At 42.1% G+C, this 19,579-nt stretch overlaps 2 protein-coding genes across 7 annotated transcripts; both read right to left on the bottom strand.

The window, feature by feature from the left end:
* Window positions 1-2: 2 nt before the first annotated feature.
* plekhg6 (pleckstrin homology domain containing, family G (with RhoGef domain) member 6) lies at window positions 3-10,671 on the bottom strand. Of its 5 annotated transcripts, none has more exons than XM_078094962.1 (16): window positions 10,532-10,659; window positions 8,780-8,984; window positions 7,890-8,021; window positions 7,512-7,637; window positions 6,955-7,050; window positions 6,775-6,825; window positions 6,382-6,531; window positions 5,882-5,992; window positions 5,299-5,448; window positions 4,589-4,723; window positions 4,383-4,502; window positions 4,171-4,303; window positions 3,965-4,080; window positions 1,703-3,099; window positions 1,235-1,288; window positions 269-430 (listed from the first exon to the last, which is right to left on the bottom strand). In XM_078094962.1, exons 1-15 carry the CDS (start codon window positions 10,567-10,569, stop codon window positions 1,273-1,275), a joined length of 2,976 nt encoding a protein of 991 aa, XP_077951088.1. In that variant the 5' UTR covers window positions 10,570-10,659; the 3' UTR covers window positions 269-430; window positions 1,235-1,272. The 5 variants fall into 5 exon arrangements, with proteins under 5 accessions (XP_077951086.1, XP_077951089.1, XP_040021616.2 ...); XM_078094961.1 differs by lacking the exon at window positions 269-430 and adding an exon at window positions 863-1,002; XM_078094960.1 differs by lacking the exon at window positions 1,235-1,288 and having other exon boundaries at window positions 3-430; window positions 8,758-8,984; window positions 10,532-10,671.
* A 446-nt stretch (window positions 10,672-11,117) lies between these two features.
* tnfrsf1a (tumor necrosis factor receptor superfamily, member 1a) lies at window positions 11,118-18,746 on the bottom strand. 2 transcript variants are annotated; one of them, XM_040165806.2, is made up of 10 exons: window positions 18,451-18,746; window positions 15,391-15,488; window positions 15,182-15,287; window positions 14,973-15,098; window positions 14,712-14,867; window positions 14,501-14,579; window positions 13,650-13,705; window positions 13,252-13,424; window positions 12,620-12,740; window positions 11,118-12,486 (listed from the first exon to the last, which is right to left on the bottom strand). In XM_040165806.2, exons 2-10 carry the CDS (start codon window positions 15,463-15,465, stop codon window positions 12,188-12,190), a joined length of 1,191 nt encoding a protein of 396 aa, XP_040021740.2. In that variant the 5' UTR covers window positions 15,466-15,488; window positions 18,451-18,746; the 3' UTR covers window positions 11,118-12,187. The 2 variants fall into 2 exon arrangements, with proteins under 2 accessions (XP_040021740.2, XP_040021741.2); XM_040165807.2 differs by lacking the exon at window positions 18,451-18,746 and adding an exon at window positions 18,052-18,444.
* Window positions 18,747-19,579: the final 833 nt, after the last annotated feature.

The following is a 19,579-nucleotide window of genomic DNA, read 5'->3' as shown; positions in this document are numbered from 1 at the left end:
GGTACTTTTGGCAAAGAACACTTTATTTTTTACATGATATACAATGTGTAACGTACAGGTCAATGACAAGGGAAGTGATTACTGATATAAATCTAAATCTATACACTCATTTATATAAGAATGTTATTATTTAAAAAAACTTTAAAAAAAAAATAAACGGACGGATTTTTTAGTGATGAATAGTTGTTGGATGATGGTTAGTGGCACCATTTGGTATCCACTCAGTAAGTGCAGCGACGTGCAGCTTCAGAGCTACACGTGACTATAATGCCCGTCCTCTTGCTCTGAAATTTCGGGGATATCCCTGGAGGCCAAGGATCGGTTGATGCTCTCCAGAAAACCTTCCTCTCCAAGGTGTAAATTATCCAGGACATCATCATCATCAAAGCACCAAGCTGGCCAGTCCACATTTACTCCGACTGTAAAAACACTAAAGAAGGCGAGAAATGGCAGCACAGTGTGTAATTTATGATTTAACAACATTCTGGCGATGATGCATCGTCATTTATTAGTGTAAGTGCATGTATTGAAAGTCAGTAAAAGTAAGAATACCTAAAAAAGAGAGCAGCAGCATGCACAAACCCATAGTTATAAACCGATGCGTGGTGTTAAATATACAAATTGCTTGAAAAATGCTTTTAGTAAGAAATTGACAGCATAAGTAAATTAATTATTAGAAAGTAATGAAATAAGCTGTTAAGAAGTTTAAAATGGAGCAATGAAATAATAAAAATGTGTCATGCAGTGTAAACCATGTTATTCAAATTCTTATGATATGTAACATTATTAATTATTATTAAATTAACTAAATGTTCTTTTTATTTAAACACACCGACGAGGAAAACATCTGTTGTGGGATAGTAATTAAAAAATCCACCCGAAAGGAAGTAACTTGAGACTTTTCAAGCGCTATTTTACTGTGAAACGACATCCAACTTTGTTTGACTTCAGTAGAAGAGGACCTGGGATTTTGTCACAGAGCGTCCAGCCAGTTGAAGTGTCCTTGAGCAAGACAATCAAATCAACACAAGCTCCAAGGAAGCCGCTTAGTGTAGAGTACAACCTTTGCAAATACAAATAGATTGTAAAAACTTGACTTTGCTTATTTTCATTTGTAAGCACAAAATACATATACTGTACGATTAAGATTACTATCATTCAGAGTGTATTTCTAATGATAGTTTTTATGAAACTGGAGCAATCAAGAATTTGGCGTTCTGAAAATGCAACATACCAAGAAAAAACGTAGCATGCAGAGTGTTGACTGATGGGTCAATTTTTGAAATTCCTTAAAAACAGAAAAATTAGTTTCACAATTATTTTTTGCTTTTTTGTTCTTCCAAAATCTACATCACTTTTGTGTAAAATGTTATTTTATTAATTGATCAATTGTACTTGTTTCTTGGTTGGCTCCTGAATGGATATAATTATGTCTACAAGATGTGATCTTTTGTGTTTTTGTGGGTATTGTAGTGTGTCGTTTTCGTGCCTTTTTTTTTTTTTTCTCTGCCAAGGAAACGTTTTCCTTTGTTTCCCTGCAACATTTTAATATAAAAAAACTATATTTTTAGAATGTATATTTTTTGAATGTTTATTTATGTAATATTTGTTAATATTTGTTAATATTTGTTAATGTTTGTTAATATTTGTTAATATTTTCCAACAATTGTAAAGTGAATGTACAGGACACTGTCAAACTAACCTCTTGTCATCTTCATCTCCATCCACCAGCTGCTCCTTCCATCCTTTACTCACTGTGAGCGCTCTGTGTCTAAACAGCTCCACCTCCTCCTCCTCCCACCCCATGTAACTTTCTCTATCGCTGGGCGACGGCGATGGTGCGGGGGAAAACGAGGGGGGAGGAGGATTTCGCAACCCCGAATTGGCCCTTTTCACATTTCTGCTTTTTAATCCATCTCTCTCTTTGGCCCTTACCAAAAGACCCTCCAAGGCCACGTTGTGTCCGCTTGGTTTCGGAAAAAGTGCATTCTCCACTTTGGGTAACGTGTGCGGACTACTGGTCCATGTGGCTCCATGGCCCTTGTTTATGTCCTTCATGTTATGAATAGAGGCCGTCCTTCGGGTTTTCCCTCTGTTATAAATGTTATGATCCGAAAGCTCAGATTCAGACAATGTTTGGGGGTCTGGAGATACTCTACCGTGCATGTCCGCGAACATCGCTTGGTTATTCTTCAGGGAGCCCAGCTTTAGCACTCGGTGTGACTCCTGGACAGATGGTTGAGAGTTTCTTTTCATTTGGCCATTTAAAACCGGCAAGGACTGATTTGACATCTGAGAAGAGGGGCCCTGATGAGAGCTGTTTTGCCTCCTCCTGCGTATCCCGGGCGACTTCAAATTTTTGGAGCAACCCCAGGCCTCTGCAGGTGTCTCCATGTCTCCGGTCTTGCTGTAGTCGGAGTTTCTCCCGGAGTCCTGATCCACAGCGTGAGAATCTGAATCCCTATTTGTTGCCATTCTTCTCCCTTGTGTCAGTCCTATAAACGCAGACTCCCCCCTGAGTATTGCTAGTTGAGCAGGAAGGTCTGGGGTACTTTCCTCCTCCGTTGGATAGTCAACATCCGGATACAAGATCGTATCGTGTGGTCCAGTAGTATTGTTTCGTGATGGATCAGCTGCAATACCGTGACTTACACAATCCAGATCGGGGGCCGATTGTGCACTGTGGTTCCCCACTCTTTGCCCCCTTCTTTCGTCTGCTCTCACTCCCATTTCTATCCATTCATATCCATGTTCTGCTTGTTGCTGACCCTTGTGCGATAGTTTACTGCTGTTGACGTCGAGGTGGGAATGCCATAAGGGTAAAACATGATTGTTTTCAGTCACACCACCTGCAGGATGAGACTGTTCCTTTGCTTCTGCTTCTTTAGACACCAACGTCCCGTTTCTTGTTTGGGCGATAATACATTTTTCAGTGAGTTCGTCGATAAAACTCCCTCGTCTGGATTCCGTGAGAAGTTGTTTTTCTGTGTCCATATCATACGTTTCGGCATTTGTGACAGGCTTGGCCTCCAGCTGCCGGATTTTCCAATTTTCCAGTTGTCTCCTGTTCTCAGTCTGTCTCAAGTTCCACAATGTTTCCTGGTCACAAAAAAGAGACAAAACTACTTAATAAGTGTGTTATTTGCAATTCTGTTTCATACAAAAGACTACAACTTTACGCCGGCTGTGCTCTGTGAGCCTGTGAAGACGTTTTGATCACTATCAGGTTATGAAATCATCCAGAAGTCAGAAGATCAACTTTTAAATGTCTTACCAAAAATCCCATGTGTTGACATTATCGTTAAATGGTTACACAATGGAATAAATTACTTCATTCTCAACCCATCTCCCATCTGTCATTTGTCATTTGGGTTAAAACATACTGTTTGAATGAACATTTTACCAAAAGTTTCCTTTTCAATAGAAATTAACAAGACAGAAAGACAATCGGTGGTAAAGATGGTGCCTTTGCAAACCTATTGCCTTTATCTACTTCATAGATATTAAGACCCGATGACCTCTGGAGTGGCTTGGTGGCTACAACCCTCGAGATACAGTGAAGGAAAAGTGTTGAACAAGAAAACTCTACTCCAGCCATGCTAGTGGCTCTGTGAGCCTGTCATAGACACGGGGATAAAAGGTAACATCAGTAAGCTAACGTGATGCCATAACCGCTGATGTTCAGCAGATATGTAATGTTCACAGCCACGTACAGACCGTTCACTCAAAATGACAAATATGAACCTGCTGATGTTGCTGGAGGAAGTCAGTTTAGAATTATACTCCCAGAACTAAGAATGTCTGTGAAAGTGCATCCAACAGTTGCTGCCTTCAGTCTGGACCAAAGTATGGGAGAGATTGAAGGAGCGACGCCGCTGACACCAGAGCCACGCTGATAGCATTGCAGCAAGTTACGGTGGACTTCAATCCTCAGAAGACTTGGTGAGAGATGTTTGTTTTGTACCTTTGCATGGTTGATGTTGGAGACCCATCTGGTGCAGCTCTCTGAGGTACCGGCTACAAATATGTAGACATTCATAGCACTGCGCAGCTCACCAACCTCTACAACAACAAATGAACCTGAGAGAGCGGAGGAGGAACGACAGGTGGATCTTTAGTGTATTTGTAAAAAAAAAGAGATCGCTTTGTGAATAAAGAAGTGTTACTCACAGTCATCTTTCAGTGAGAAGCAAAACGTTCTGTCAAGGGCCAGAGGAGGTCGAACTACCTTCAGCCGGTCCCCTTTCTTCTGGACTTTGGTCATTAGAAGAACATCTGAGAAAAGTAGAGCCACCACCTCAAGCTGTGCAAGAAAACATGAGAACGTCAAAAAGAAATACATTTAATTAACAGTCATTGAGCAGCACACTGGCTCCGCTCACCTTGCTGTCTTTCCTCTCCCGAATCTTCAGGTTCTCTTCCAGCAGAAGCTTGCGCACGACTTCAGGACCTACTCCACTGATGGGGCAGGTTAGGTCGAACTGACAAATCTCTCGGACACGCTGTGAGTTGCACAAGAAAGTAAAAAGAATATCTGTTAATTTTGACATAAGTCTATAATGTTCCGTAGGAAACAGTCCTATTTTACCTTGTCAATATCTTCGTTTATGCGCTCCACCTCGTATCCCTCCACCCTCTGAGCAGAAATGCTGAGAGCGAGTTTCTCATCTTTTAGCCTCAGGTGATCGTTGATGCTCTCCAAAAAACAGTTCACACTTGACAACTGGAGAGGAGAGAGAAGAAGAGTTGTGTTGTTCTGCAGAAAAGAATTGAAGAGCTTTTGTGATTTAAACGTTCCGGTTTCATTCCTTAGTTTAGATATGAAATATGTTAATGTAGTTCATCAGATTTTGGACAATATTTTCCGATATTGAACGGATTTCATAACAAAATGGTAAATGTAGGCGTGAAGACATTTTGATCACTATCAGGTTATGAAATCATCCAGAAGTCAGAAGATCATCTTTTAAATGTCTTACCAAAAATCCCGTGTGCTGACATTATCGTTAAATGGTTACATGATGGAATGAATCAACCCATCTCCCATCTGTCATTTGGGTTAAAACATACTGTTTGAATGAACATTTTACCAAAAGTTTCCTTTTGAATAGTAAACTAAAATTCTTTTCAAGACATCAACAAGAAATAAAGACAATCGGGGGTAAAGATGGTGTCTTTGCACACCTATTACCTTTATCTACTTCATAGATATTAAGACCCGATGACCTGGAGTGGGTTTGTGGCTACAACCCTCGAGATACAGTGAAGGAAAAGTGTTGAACAAGAAGCAGTTAGTACCATGCCTCTGAGTGTGTGCTGCTCGTGAGGATCCTGGGTGTTTTTCAGCGCGGCCTTGAGAAGCAGCGGGTACTTTGTGATCCTCTGGTGGGGTTTAACCTGCATGTCCCCGAGCCGCATCCGCTCACACTGAGGATGGTTCTCCACCCACTGGACAGGACCGAAGCAGAAGAACATTGTCCGAACAAAGTGAACAAAGTGGCTTCAAATTATAAATTAATAACATGTTAATTTAAACGGTAATTTGGCCAAAACTATCTACCAAAACAAAACTTCCACACAAATTAAGTGAGATGTGTTTTGTATCATTTGAATGAGCAGACTCTAATGCCCACCAAGTACCATTTCCTGGTAAATTGTCTCTTTAACTATTAAACAAAATAATATCACCTCCCACTCAGACAGACAACAGTGATGCTATGACATGTGACAAACACATTTACAGTACTGCAAAAGATAGCAGTGTTAGTTGCAGATCATACCTCCTTCACAATGCTATATGTATCAGCTGCAGGACGTCACTACGTAAAGTGATTGTTTGTGTACATGTTGTGCGTATCGTGTCGTCTGCTGCTTACATTACCTGAACATAAGTGAGGAAATGTGGGTTGCTCCCCATCTGCCTGCGTGTGAACTTCAGATTGTTTTCCTCCTCCCAACAGTAATGTTGATAGGACGAGAAGCGGTCGTGGAACTGGGGACAAAAATATGGGTTACATTCTGAATTTATTTAAAAGAAATATATAGAAAATATCCTTTTATTTTACAGAAAAATACCCAAATATTGTCAACGCATATTGGTAAATTAGTGGATAATAAAAAAAAAACATTATAATCCTTCAAGTAACATTCATGTTATAGCTGTGTTTGAACTATTTTACATGCTGCTGTGTCATTTTATAAGTCATCTGCATGAACTTTAACCTTCAGATAAATGAATTGGGGTAGAAAGTTATATGTAGATGTAAATGTAGAAAATCTAAATACCTCAACACAATGCCGACTACCTGAGTAAAAGAATTCCTGACCGACAGAAACACACCTCTCAATGTGTAACAGATCTTAGAGAGAGTGAGCTCATACCTGCAGACAACCAGCCTCCAACACCAAAGGATCAAAGGGCTTTCCCGTCCCCCGGACTTCTTGTAACATGGGATAAATCACCTCCTGCCAAAACAGCTGGTGAGCGGCGAGGATGGAGGGAATGTTAGCGAAGAGACGTTCAGGGGTCACCTGTCACAGGAGCAAGATAGAGATACACATCACAAGAGAGATAATGGTGTTTAAGTGTTCAACTCCCTTCTTCTCAGAGGAAATCTGCTGTTGAACTACATTCTCCCCTTAAAGTTTGAGCAAAAACGGATGTTCGTGTTGTGACAGTCACTGCGTGTCGGTAGTGTGTGGAGCAGTGCAGCATAAGGCCGCAGATTTAGCATGTTTGAAGTGCAGATGGGGCTGCGCGTTCTGCAGACTAACCTCCCGGAGAAATCCATGCTGGTGCAGGTTGACAAGAGCTGCAACAACCAACTGTGAGAAGGAGACACAACTTTGGTTAACATCCTGTGGAAAATTCCCTTTCAGCTCTGACACACTGCATGTTAATGTAAATGCTTCATTTAAATGAGGCCATGACGGTAGGTAGAAATGACACATTACATCTTTGATGATCATCAGTTTGTTGATGTAGATGAGCTCGGTGTAGACAAACTCCCACAGCGCCTCCTGCTGGTGCCTCTGCATCTTAGACATCGTCTGATCGTTCACACCAGACAGAGGGCAGAGAAGGGAGAGGACATGATTATTACAGATGCTTCGACAATGAAAATGTACCGAGCAGTTAAATTACAGTATATTTCTCATTGTCAACGAATCCAATGATGAGAACAAAGCTAATCTCTCAATTTTTTACTGCTCCCCCAACTTGTCTGGATCTCTGAGGCCTACCCGTCCCTACAATTTGATGCAGTATTTACAGGAATCGGATGGATCATGTGGGAAGGATTCAAATAAACTACAGTGCCAGTGTTCATGGGAATAAACAAATAATTCAACCAGTAAAATGCTGTTGTTCATTAATGTGTTTTAAAGTGGACCTCAATGCCTCCGAGGTGTAAATGACTACATATCAGTTGTTGGTCTTGCTCTTTTCATGGGATTTGTTCACATTGAGAGAAACTCAAAATATTGTTGAGTAATTTATCACAGGCTCGTACTGAATGAGAGTGCACTATATCTGTCCAGTTCTTCTCCAGTGTGGTTCCCTGACTTTCCTCCTTCCACCTCCAATTCAGATTGTGCGGCACAGCAAAGGCATCCAGATCCTGCTTCAGCCCATCCAGCTGACCTCAGGTGAGGGAGGGGTGAGGGAGGAGGGGGGGGGGGGGCAGAGGTCAGGGAGAAAAAATGGAAGACTTTGATGACCTAATGAATCAGTACTTCTTTAGTTATCCTTAGCAGTTGATGTATATACATAATAAGATGTTACATGTAAATCTATTCAAACAGAGCAGGACAAGTGCCGCGGTACTTGTTTTTTCAGTTGTTTGAAAAAGTACCTAAGCATGTCCTCATGTAGGCTGACAACAGCTTACCTCAGAGGCCTGGGTCTTCTCAGACTCTCCCTGGCTGAAGAGGACCTGTCTCAGTGCAGCTCTGGGTTTGGCTGCAGCAGAAGCCTTACTCACTGTTGCTAAGTCAGTCACAACCTTTACCTTTCTCCGCCTCTGGAAAATGAAAATACCAATTTCAGGAGGTGCATTTGAAAGGTTATATCAGCACACATTGATGAGATGAGGAACAAAGGAGGCAAGAGATGGAAATGGACGTCATGCATCTGTAGCCATGATTTTTGTTTTATGCTAAGCAGCACTCAGGGTCATGGATACAGAAATACACATTTACTCACATTTGTTTTAAGCACTTGGTGCTGATGTGAAGTAAACACTTAAGTGAAGCTTTCTTAAGTAAATGTACTTGTTATGCCAAAAAAGCCCCTTTCCTATTCTCTTATAGAAATTCAGTAGAAAAGTTTTCTATTTTGACCCGTTTTTAAAAAAAGTTTGTGTGTATCTTGAAACCAGAGAGATAAAGGCACTGTTGCTGCACTACAATCATTAAGTTTATTACAAACAAATGTAAACGTGTGATAATAAAAGCTTGCTTTTTGAAGGAAAATATATGTAACTTTGAATACTTAATCTCAGACTATAATGAATTAACAAGAGAGAGTTCTTTCTTTTCACGAAACAATGCATCCGTAAAAGATAAGATAAAGTTATTCCTGTAAATGTGCCGCACTTCCTTCTCTGTAAAGGGAAGTAGATATATAAAGTAGCATAAAAGGAAACACACAAGTAAAATACATGTAGCTTAAAGCGGCAATTGAAGTACTGAACTTTAATAAGTTCACTTAGTTACATTCCACCACCAGTCAGTGCCGAAGTCGAGCCCCACCCTCACATTTCTGTCACATTCCACCTGCCTGATAGCCGAATGTGTTGAACTTGGCTTTGTCTGCTGACCCCCTGTGGTGATGGTTGCTCTCTGCACCTGCGGTCGTCCCATCGACGTCTGAATCTCTGGCGTCTGCGTCTTTCTCCCTCCCCTCGTCCTTACTATTTCCCCATGGCACCGACGGATCTCCCATCAATGATTCATTCCCCCCACCGTTGTTTACATGCCGTGTCCTTGAGGAACGGTGGAGAAAAACCACACAGGGTTACTAAGACTTTACTAATGGCCAAAATAAGGTGTGTGAGGCAACAGAGAATAGCGTGTTACAACGAAAGGTTTTGCAAGAGAGGGTAAGATACAATGGGAAGACATTGTGTGGCACGTGTGTGTCCTTTTAAAGGCTTATTCGGACTTTCTTTAACAAATTATACATTCTAGGTAAACAAACACTAATGGCACGACTTTTCTCCACCGAGCATCCGAGGAGCCTGCTTATTAAGGCTTTATGGATGGGTTCAATATCAGCACATATTATTGAAACAATATAATTATTTAGATATTCAATGCATTGAGAAAATTGTATTGTTAAAGTTTTCACACTCCCTTTGTTAATTAGTATTAAATAGCTCTAATAAAATGTATAGGTATTAGATTAGATTAGATTAGATTCAACTTTATTGTCATTGCACAGGGTACAAGTACTGAGGCAACGAAATGCAGTTTAACATCCAACCAGAAGTGCAAAATAGCAAAAAGTGCAGAGTATGTGCAGATGTAAAGTGTAATAAGTGAATAAATAGATATGTACAGTAAGAAATAGTTGTGCAATATGAACAGTAACAAATGGATATACAATACCAGTGCACGTATAAGCATGTATAAGTAATACATAAGTAAGAACATAAAGCATTAATAGCTAAACAAAGAAGAGAGGGGCAGACACAATAACAACAAACTAAACAGAAATGAAAGGTGAAGTATCTATTAAATAAACAGAGTGATGATGAGTGAGTCTTGATAATATTGTGTTTTCATATCAGTCAATCGGACGCTATAAAGTGTCAAGAGTTAACTGCCAGAGAAACAAGCGCTCTAATATTAATGTAGGCATCATTGACTCTTTGCACTCATAATACACACAGTGAATAGAAGCAGTCAGGCAGGTAGAAATCTGTGACATACTGGTTCATCTTTCTTACGACACCAACAGTTTCACGCAGCCGGTTCCAGGACTCGTGTGACATACGAGTGTGTTCACACAAAGCCAATGTCACAATTCCACTAATGTTGTCCAGCAGATTTAAAGTATAGAATGTGTGTATTATGCTCAAAGCCTCTGTATCTTAATGTATTATTTACTGATGCACATCTTTTCCTGTTTACATTTAAACACACTGTTGGATCGCTGCTGTTGCAGAGCAGAGAGTCAGTGATTACTGGTGTAACTGGTATTCACAATCAATAATTACAACAGTAATCATTATACAGGCTTAAAGGGTTGGTGTAAAATTTTTCAACGAGCAAACCAACAGCAGAGGTTACACTAACGCTGTACCCACAGCTACATAATATAGATAACAGTAGATTATTTTGCTATTGTACCATTCATAGACTAAACACTGGCTTCCTGGTTGTTTTTTTCCTCATTGAAAACAAACAAAAAACCAGCTCCAACATGAAAGTGATTCACAGCAGCGAACACACCAAGTAAAACAGTCTTATCGTACACTCTCACACAACCAGCTTTGATTTTTTAATTAATAAAAATTATAGACTGTACCTGGGCTTGGTTGGATCCATTTCGTTTCGCACTGTCATCTTTCGTTTGCATTAGCTTTCTCCTCCTCTTTCTGTCTGCCGGCGCAGTCCCTCCCTCTGTGTCTCCGTCCTGTACCTACTTCTACCCGTTTTCTCTGCAACTGGCCCGACGGGAACAACTGGATTCTGCAGCACAAATCGGTGCTCGCTGGTTTAATGAGTTGCAGCAAGGAGTGCTGGGTGGAGCGAAGGTGCTGAAGGATTTCTTTGAGGATGATCTATTGTTTTTTTCATGTCCATCAAACCTAGATCCTCAACCTGATAACTTTCCTCAAACAGTGGAAAATCATTTAAAAGCGGGGGAACAGAAGTCTGAACAGAGTCAGGCATTGATATGAAAATCAACCATGACGATCTTGTGTTTGTAAAGTAAAACAGAAAGCACAGCAGTTTTCACACGTAAGAAGAGGTGAGTAATAGGAAAATAGACGAGCTAAAAGAATGTAAGCAAATGATAATAAAAGACGCTTGAATTTATAGCAGAAGATATGCTGTGATTATTCATTTACAGCTTCAGGCTGGAATGTTGCACAAATCAGAGACAGAGATGGTGATACCAAAATTATTTTATTTAACGTGCAGATATCCACTCAAGGTGCAATCAGTACATTTTTCTGTTATGTAATACAGTTTGATAAAAGTGCGGTAGAATAACACGTCCTCAGTCTTTCTGTGTTAGACTCATGAGATTCATATGCAAATCAGCGGGCAGCAGAAGAGGGCTGAGGCAGACTGAAATAAGGTGTGTCTTGTTTTCTCTTACAGAAATGAATAACGCTTGTGTGATGGGGCTTAAAAGAATGCAAATGGGGCGCTGAAAAGCCTGTCCAAAGCGGCACAGCTCTGTTCTACACCAGGAACTACAAACTTCCCAGGCCTTGTTATTGTTCCCTAAATATCTCAACAAAGGAGACTTGAACTGTTGAATGTAACAAGGAACTGCTAGTAAAACATTACCAGCTCACGGCACGCACGGAGTAGTCAGGATTACATTTTGCACAAAAAAAAAAATTCAGTCTATTATGAAACCCTGCACAGTGATGGAGCTTTTGAAAGCCTTGCAAGGTTTTCAGTCATACACTTTTTGGCTTCTGGGCGGAGAGTAAAGCAGATGAGCGGTTGCCAGGCAATCACCAAGAAAAAGTCCAGTGTAACAGAATATAACCCCCAGAAAAGAGCAGGCTAGCTGTTTTCATGTTTGCGCTCTTTGCGATAGGCTGCGCTATCCAGCTTTCTGGGCGTAGCTTCATATTTCCCCTAGAGGAAAAGGGCTGACTAAATCATTATCATCTAACTCTGTACAACAAAGCCAACTGATTATTATTCTCTTTAAAAACACAACATGGATATGTTTATTATTTTATGAATTCATCTGTGAGACTTTCTTTGACTCTCCGTTGATGAATCATTTGATTGGTCGCTCTCAGTATGAGTTTGGTTGTGTCTTCTTAGCCAGCGAGTGGAGCGGCAGAGTTCTCAGCGTCGCTGGTTTCTGTGAAATAAAACTGCTGGTGGCAGCACCGTATCACCTCGCACACCTTGCGGCTGCCCGTGACTGAGTCTCTGAAGGGAACAATACTTGGTTTCATGAGCTTCTTGCCTGGCGCACGGTGCAGAATTACTGAATGCCGTACTTTGTCTCCAGCTCCTCGGCTGCGTGTCCCAGGTGCATCTTTCTCACTTCGTCCAACAACTCTTGCAACAAGTGCCAGTGCATCATTCCGCCTCTCCCTCCCGCGCCAGCATGTGACCCTCTCTCGGCCCACACCCTCAGCATCTGGTAGTGAGCCTCGCGGCAGGACCTGTGGTCCATCTCTGCTTGTTCGATCTCTGTATCCTTCACACCGAGAGAACGCACCAGCTGCTTCACCTGCAGCACGGGGACCAGGTCCAGCACAGTGTAGATCAGGTCGGGGGCTGTAGAGGGGAGGTAGGAGAGGGGAAGGGGGGTGTTGAGGGGAGGAGAGGGTGAGCACAATGGTTTTCTGTATGTTTGAGCTATTGGTCGGGAACACATGCTGCTGCTTTGTAAAGTATCAGATATACGCACTCTTGATTTCCAGGGGGATGCAGTCGGGCAGATTGGACGGCTCCTGTTCACCCACAGGACTTTGGGGAACAGCTGTAACACCCATGTTGTCTGAAGGTTCCTCGCTGTGAACCAGGACTTGCTATGAGACAAAGGGAGGTTAAGTGTTACGGACTGTAGACCACAACCACAAGCCATGTAGTGCTCAAACTGGAACTAGTCCACTTCTGTAGCGTCTGAGTCTCGCCTGTGAATCAACCAAGTCTGCTCAACCTTTATGTCGATCTCCGACAATAAGGACTTTAATTCTAGACCAGTCAACAACGGCAGCAGGGATGTTGCTATCTACCTGTGCATTGTCTGTTTCAACTATAAATGCTCACAGACAAGAAAACAAAAACACCCACCTTGTAATTGCTTTTCTTTATCAACACATTTCTCATGGTACACTTATACGTTAAAAGAGGTGAATTAATCGTCATTTGTTTTACGTTTGCACATTTATAGAAAGAATAATCCAAAGTCTTAGTCTTGATGCAGTGTAATTACATCCTGGCCTGGTCTCGGCCCTGACTTGGTCTCGGCCCTGACTTGGTCTCGCTTTATGCCGTCTTGATTAACACCGGTAGCCGCGGGCTGTTGGGTCGGTTTACCTCACATGGGTCCGGGGAGCCATCGGACGGTAGGTTGGACCGTTTCAGCAACTTCTTCTTTGTGAACCGCTTTGTGGCCACGTAGGTGACGAGAACCACCGCCATTACAGATACCGCAGCAATAAATGCAAATACAGCAATTATCTTGTTCAGGTATTGATCATTTGTAGAAGCTTGATAAGGATCCGATGAGGTACATGGGGAAGAAGACATGATGGACACAAGTTTAAATAAGCAATCATGTGCTTGGACTAAACTGCATTCTGCTGTTATGAAACAAAGCTATAAATATAAGTACACATATTTGCACACACAAATAGCTTGGCTCTGCAAAATATTTACTTCATTCAAAAGGGTATTTCTTAATAAGATATATAACCATAATCACATGTGCTCACCTTTTGTAGTCACAGGAAGTGACGTTGAGCAGTGATGACGGCACTCAGCGGTACAACTGCGAAGAAAAGGGAGGACGTTTTACAACACGAAGGAGGAAGTGAAAATCTTAAAGAGGAAGTGATTAACACAAACACAGACAGGCCTTCTTTATATACAGCAAGAGTTCTTTTTACAATTTTTGACACACAGGACTCTTTCATAATTAGTACTCAAGGTAGGGCTTAAGAGTGTGGCTAAAGATTGTGGTTCTTCTGGGCTGCCTTCCATTCCCCCCTTTAAACTGAGATGAATACCTCTGCCCGTGCACCTACTTCACAATTCACTCAACCGCCATTAATGACATGACATTGTCATTAAAGAGTGAAATAGAGAGTGCTGAAGCTCTACCCTGATCAGTCGATAGGCTGTTTCATAGCCTATAAGAACTTCTGTTATCGTATTACCAGAGAAACTTTGCCTAAATGTTTGTGATAGTGTATTTGCTCCACTTTTAAAAATGTACAACTGTCAAAAATGTTAAAAAGATATTTAGAAATGGAAATATCACCAGAGGGATTTCTAAGGGCCCCTTTCTCAGGCCTGCATTGGGTAAAACAGAATCCCATGCTCTAATATATTTAAACAATGGTTACATATTTAGTAATTGTTAGAACATCAGTAACCCAGTTAAGTCTTGTGACTTCTGTCTTCTGTGGCCTACAAATGGAAAGATTTAACAAAGTCGGAAGTGAGCTGCGAGTTTCAATTCAACAATTCAACTTCCCCATTAGCAACTCTGAAAATACCCCATCCCAAATGGCAGGATGGGAACTGTGCGTGTACCAAAGCTTATATACATTAATGTACTCACTTCATGCAGGGTGTACACTTGCCCTTGGCTCTGTAGTAGTTCTCTATACATTCACACTCAGTGTTTTTCTCCGGCGTACCTGTGCAAAAGAAAAATTGTATTGAAACTAAAACCAAGGAAACACTTGATGAGGCATAGTGGATGATTAAGACAAGGATGTTGCACAAACATAACCAAGTCTTAGTGTAAAAATGCTGTGGTTCAGACTCACATGTCCGTTTTTCCTTTTCCTTCTCCCCACAGCTGGTACATCGGAGACACTCGTAGGCCTCTGAGTCGATTGCTTTCTTGTAATAACCGTCTTTACAGCGACACACAGTGTTTTGGGTTTTTTGACATGCTGACACCGTCACTTCATTCTTTGATACTGCAGAAAAGTTGGAAAAGGGAAAAAAGAAAACCATTAATTGACACAACACAAACCGATCAAAGCAGATAAACTGATGCAGAACAACAGATTGTGGTGCCGTACCCTTGCAGGTTCCGCAACGATTACAGTTGGGGGAGTAGTTTTCCTGGTCTGTATATTCTTTGTCAGGACAGGTTACGCACTTACTTCTCTGACCTTTTGCATTACAATCTTCTAAAAGCTTTTGACCTGGAAGACATGAACGTGCCACGTGAGCGCAGTTACTTTGCAGAAGGATTTAATGGTAGAAGAAGCCGTTGGCCACACGGTACCTCGAGAGCATTTGTTGCAACAAATTCCCTTATCAGTTTCATAATCCCCGTGTGGACACAACTCCTCCGGAGGCTCTGACAATGTCAGAGTGGGGATGGACATGCACTGAAACACAGAAAATACAATGAATGTACGTAGAAAAGCTTACTGCCCGTCACATGGACTTTTTTTCCGGTATTTAGGGAGTGATTTATAATTCCTTTCTCACCATAAGGAGGAGCAGTATTGTGCCAGCAAGGTTTTTTTTGGTCAATCTTCCTGCAAGCCCATCTGCCGCCATCATCTTTGAGGTTTAGCTCAATCCATCTGAGGACACATGAAAGAAAAACAACTTTAACAGCACATTTTGTAGCGATATAATGCGTAAGTACTCTGTGTACTATTTTACTCTTTAAAACGATTCATTGAATGCCTTAAATTCCCTTAATTTAAGCTAACTGGCGTAATTTTGGGAGCAGGACCACACCTTCAACACGCCCCTTCTGGTATTTCTATAAATACAGCTCAACCCACTCTTCTCGTTCTCGAGTACGCAGTCTGAAACACGACCGAGGTCAGGTAACACACGCTCAAACGTATGCATGTTACGTCATCTAAACTCCGGCACGCCATCACGCTTTCCCCTTCAGACGACAACAACATTCTCTCCAGGAAGAACCAGCAGAAACCCGTCTGAAGTTTCCAGGATTCCACAAGATCTGAATATTTCAACGGCGCCTCCGTGATCCAGATGCCACTTTCCCCACCAGAGAAGCAACCGAGTAAAGGAAGCCGTTCCGGGCTCACGGCACGTAACGTTAACCGGAACCTCCATCACCACGCAACGTCCACCCTTTTTCAAATGCAAAAAATCTTCAGTTAGCCTTTAAAAAAAACGGAATCAGTCGACCGGCAAAGGAAGTGAAAGGTTTCATGATCAGCCCATCCATACAACCGCCGTTCCCCAATTACCGCACAAACCCCATTGGCATCGCATCTAAGAAATACTCGGGAATGAAAGGTATCATCATTTGGAAAGGGATCACCCTTTTCTATGACGACACACAATCTACATTTGTATACGGACTCTGCTCCTTCTGTTGGTTTTGGGGGCTACTACAATTGGAGATGAAGTTCAGAAGCTTGGCCCCTCACGCAGAGACCCAGCCAACGCGAGTTCATCCATATTGGGCGCTGACGTTCGCCCTGTAAACCCTGCCCTTCTACCGCTGATCGCCAGCTCGCAAAACTCCATACTCGACAGCCTATCAGCATCCACCCTCTCGTCTTACTGGACAGCATGGAAGAGCTTCGATAACCGACACCAAGTGTCCATGACATGCTTCGTCACCTTTGCCCATTCCGAGATGGCCATCAAAACCTACCGTAGTGGCATAAACTTCTTCTGCAAACTCTTAACCGGCAAACATGTGCAGCCTGGAATCATCTCCCATTAGCTGCACTCCTCAAAGGACTATCAAAGAAAGAGACCTCGTCGCCTCCCTCTCACCTTTTGACCTCTTGTTCACCCATATGATCACTATCCGTTCCAGATACAATAACCTGCACCTTGCCTTAACCTTGGAAGCCATGTTCTCCCTGGCCTTTTTCAGATTCCTCAGATGCTCAGAGTTTTCCGCCTCAATCTCCTTTAGTCGTTTTGAAACCTTTTCCACGTACGTGCATTCGACAATGCCATAGTCTATCACCAACAGAACATTGTGAGATGACCCTCTTCATCTCACAATCCGGCGAAGCAGCCCCTAGATTCGGATTCAGAACACCCCATCCAAATCCTGGGCCTGGTCCTCACAAGTCTATCACCTCTCGTTGAGTTCAGAAACCAGTCCCACTTAAGAATTAGTGAATATTAACTATTTTATTCTTATGTGTTATTTATGCAAATAGTTTGATAGATTAGGTTGATAGTCTACGAATACTCAAATAGTCCACCGATGAGTCTTTAATGTGGTATCACTCACAGGTGTTTGTGGTGCACAAACATGACAGGATACTAACTCCCCTCACACTCAGCTGTAACTTGACAGCTCGATATCATGACATGTTACTGACTGATGAGGATCATACAAAGGTAACATACTGTTTGTTGTTCACACAGCCTCATCAATATTGAAAAACCTAAATACAACCATGTCTAGACAATCCTGTTAGGGGGACATTCATTGGCACACAACAATGACAACATGGCCGAAAGTTTCATTTCATAATGTGCTTTATCAGTGCATATTCCTATTTACTGTTTAAAATAGTATTATTGTAAATGACTAGAAACCAATGAATCTGGTCCAGGGTCCATGCGTCCAGTGATTAACCCAACCTGTGGCTGAAAACATACAACTTTATGTCTGATTAATTGTTTTTAGGTCTTTGTTTAGGCACTGACTGAAATTTTAGAAGAATACCCACACTCAACTCAACAAATACATGTTGATCTATAAATCAATCATGGTTTTCTGTTTCGTAAAGAAAATGCTTCGTTGCATAATTTACGAGGTTAAAAAATATGAAATATGTCCAAACTCAATAAAATATCTTTTGACCCAATCTTGATAAGCCTAATGGGTCAAATCTCCTGATTTAAATGTGTTTTCCAGCATGGTATTTCATATTGAATCAGTAGTTAGTTGCTGATGTTCCTGTTTAGGTTTCGAGTCATGCGGATGACTCGAGGTGGCATCTCTGCGATCTCAATAAAATGGTGGTCAACAAAATGTAGTTTGAGCTGTCGATTATCAGTCAGGATCATCAATGAAAAACAGTAGAACTTTTAGAAGTGGTTTTCTCCAACACAAGCAGATCAAACCAAACTATGAGCAAGAAACGCGGCTGATTCATTTACTATTTGGATCAAAAGTGAAAGTCACCGTACCTTATTTTGTTTAACGCTACACATCACAAATCATCGCGGTTTTGGAAACACGCCATTTGGTCATATATCGTGGGACTGGAAGAATTAAATAGCAAAAAAACAACCGGTCAGTTGCGTATCGTTAGTGGAACTAGTTCGGCCGCTTCGCGCCCCTCTCTCTCTCCCCCTCTCTCTCTCCCTCTCTCTCTCTCTCCCGGGAAACAACTTTTACTTTATACTTTTTAAAACTCTCGAAACTGCACGCGACGACTCGCGCGTTCACCGACAACGTGGCCGTAAGAACCAAAAAAAAACTACGGCAGATTCTATCGTTGGTTTCGGTTCTATAAGCGCGACCACACGACGCCCACCGCAGACCCGGAGATGTGACGTCTCCTTCCCACGCACCGACCCGCTTACCTGCACGACCACGGTCACGCGCCGAACCGGCGGGGGGCAAATGGGGGGGGGAGGGGCGGCGCACCTCCGTTGCTTCACCCACGAACCCACTTTTTTCTTATTATTTAGTATTCAGCGCGACAATGTTGAGCGTCCTTCGTCGAAGGAGGAAGAGCGACCTGCCGCCCCTGTGCGCGGAGGAGCGGGGCGTGGGGGCGGACTCAAACGGGAAACGGCGAGGCCGAGGCCGTTTCGAGGAATTGCGTCTCAGGGCCAAACAAAGAGAAACAGTCTTGAATAACCGGCGGAAGATGAAACGCCAGAAGTCTGCAGGCGATCGCTGCCTGGTGGTTGACAGCGCAGCGTGTCGCTCGTGTAGCCAAACATCCGAGGCATTTTCAACCATACAGTGACTGTTTGGGTTAAGAAGTAAAGAAACAGCACGATTCACAAGCAATTGAAAATATCTCAATTATTATATTCTTAAACCAACCAGTAAATTTTAAGAATCAAGTGGAGAAAATGAGTAAATAATAAGTAAGTCTTTTTTTTAACTTGTAATTACGGCACTATAATTGGAATACGCTGGTACTTTAGTCATCAGGCCTGCAGAGTGCATTAGATCGTGTCATTTTGCTGGTACAGTAGTCAATATAGGCGCCCAGTCAGCGGAGCAAGGCAAATACTTCCTCAGAAAACCCACATCCTTCCTTTTAGTGAGCAAACAGAAAAAGACTTCATCTCTACTCAGCCGCCTCTCTGTATTTAGATGTCTCGTGCACATATAGCAGAGCCTATGGGTCCTATACAGACACCTCGTGTAGATCTTTTCTTACATGCAACTAATATAATTCAACCAGAGAGGACAGAGTTCAGCCATTATGTGGAATTGGTATATTTCAAGCCAAATGAAAGAGAAAAAACATTCATTTTTGTTCCATTTCTGATTAGTTCGTCCGAACGGACCTCAACAGGTTTCCGACAAGTTCTAAACACAGTTTCGGTCAAGCAGACTGATACACAGAAACCTCTATAATCACGAGGTTTGCTTTGAGTCACTTCTGAGTGCTGAGTCATCTCTCTGCCAGTCACCACCGTAGTTTTGGTGTTTATGAGGCTTCATGATACTGCTCCACTCACCCTTGGGCCC

The sequence above is a fragment of the Gasterosteus aculeatus genome, chromosome 20 (assembly GCF_964276395.1).
Source record: "Gasterosteus aculeatus chromosome 20, fGasAcu3.hap1.1, whole genome shotgun sequence".
Lineage (NCBI taxonomy): Eukaryota > Metazoa > Chordata > Actinopteri > Perciformes > Gasterosteidae > Gasterosteus > Gasterosteus aculeatus.
Note: the sequence above shows the minus strand (reverse complement) of the source record. Positions and strands in the feature narration are given on the sequence as shown.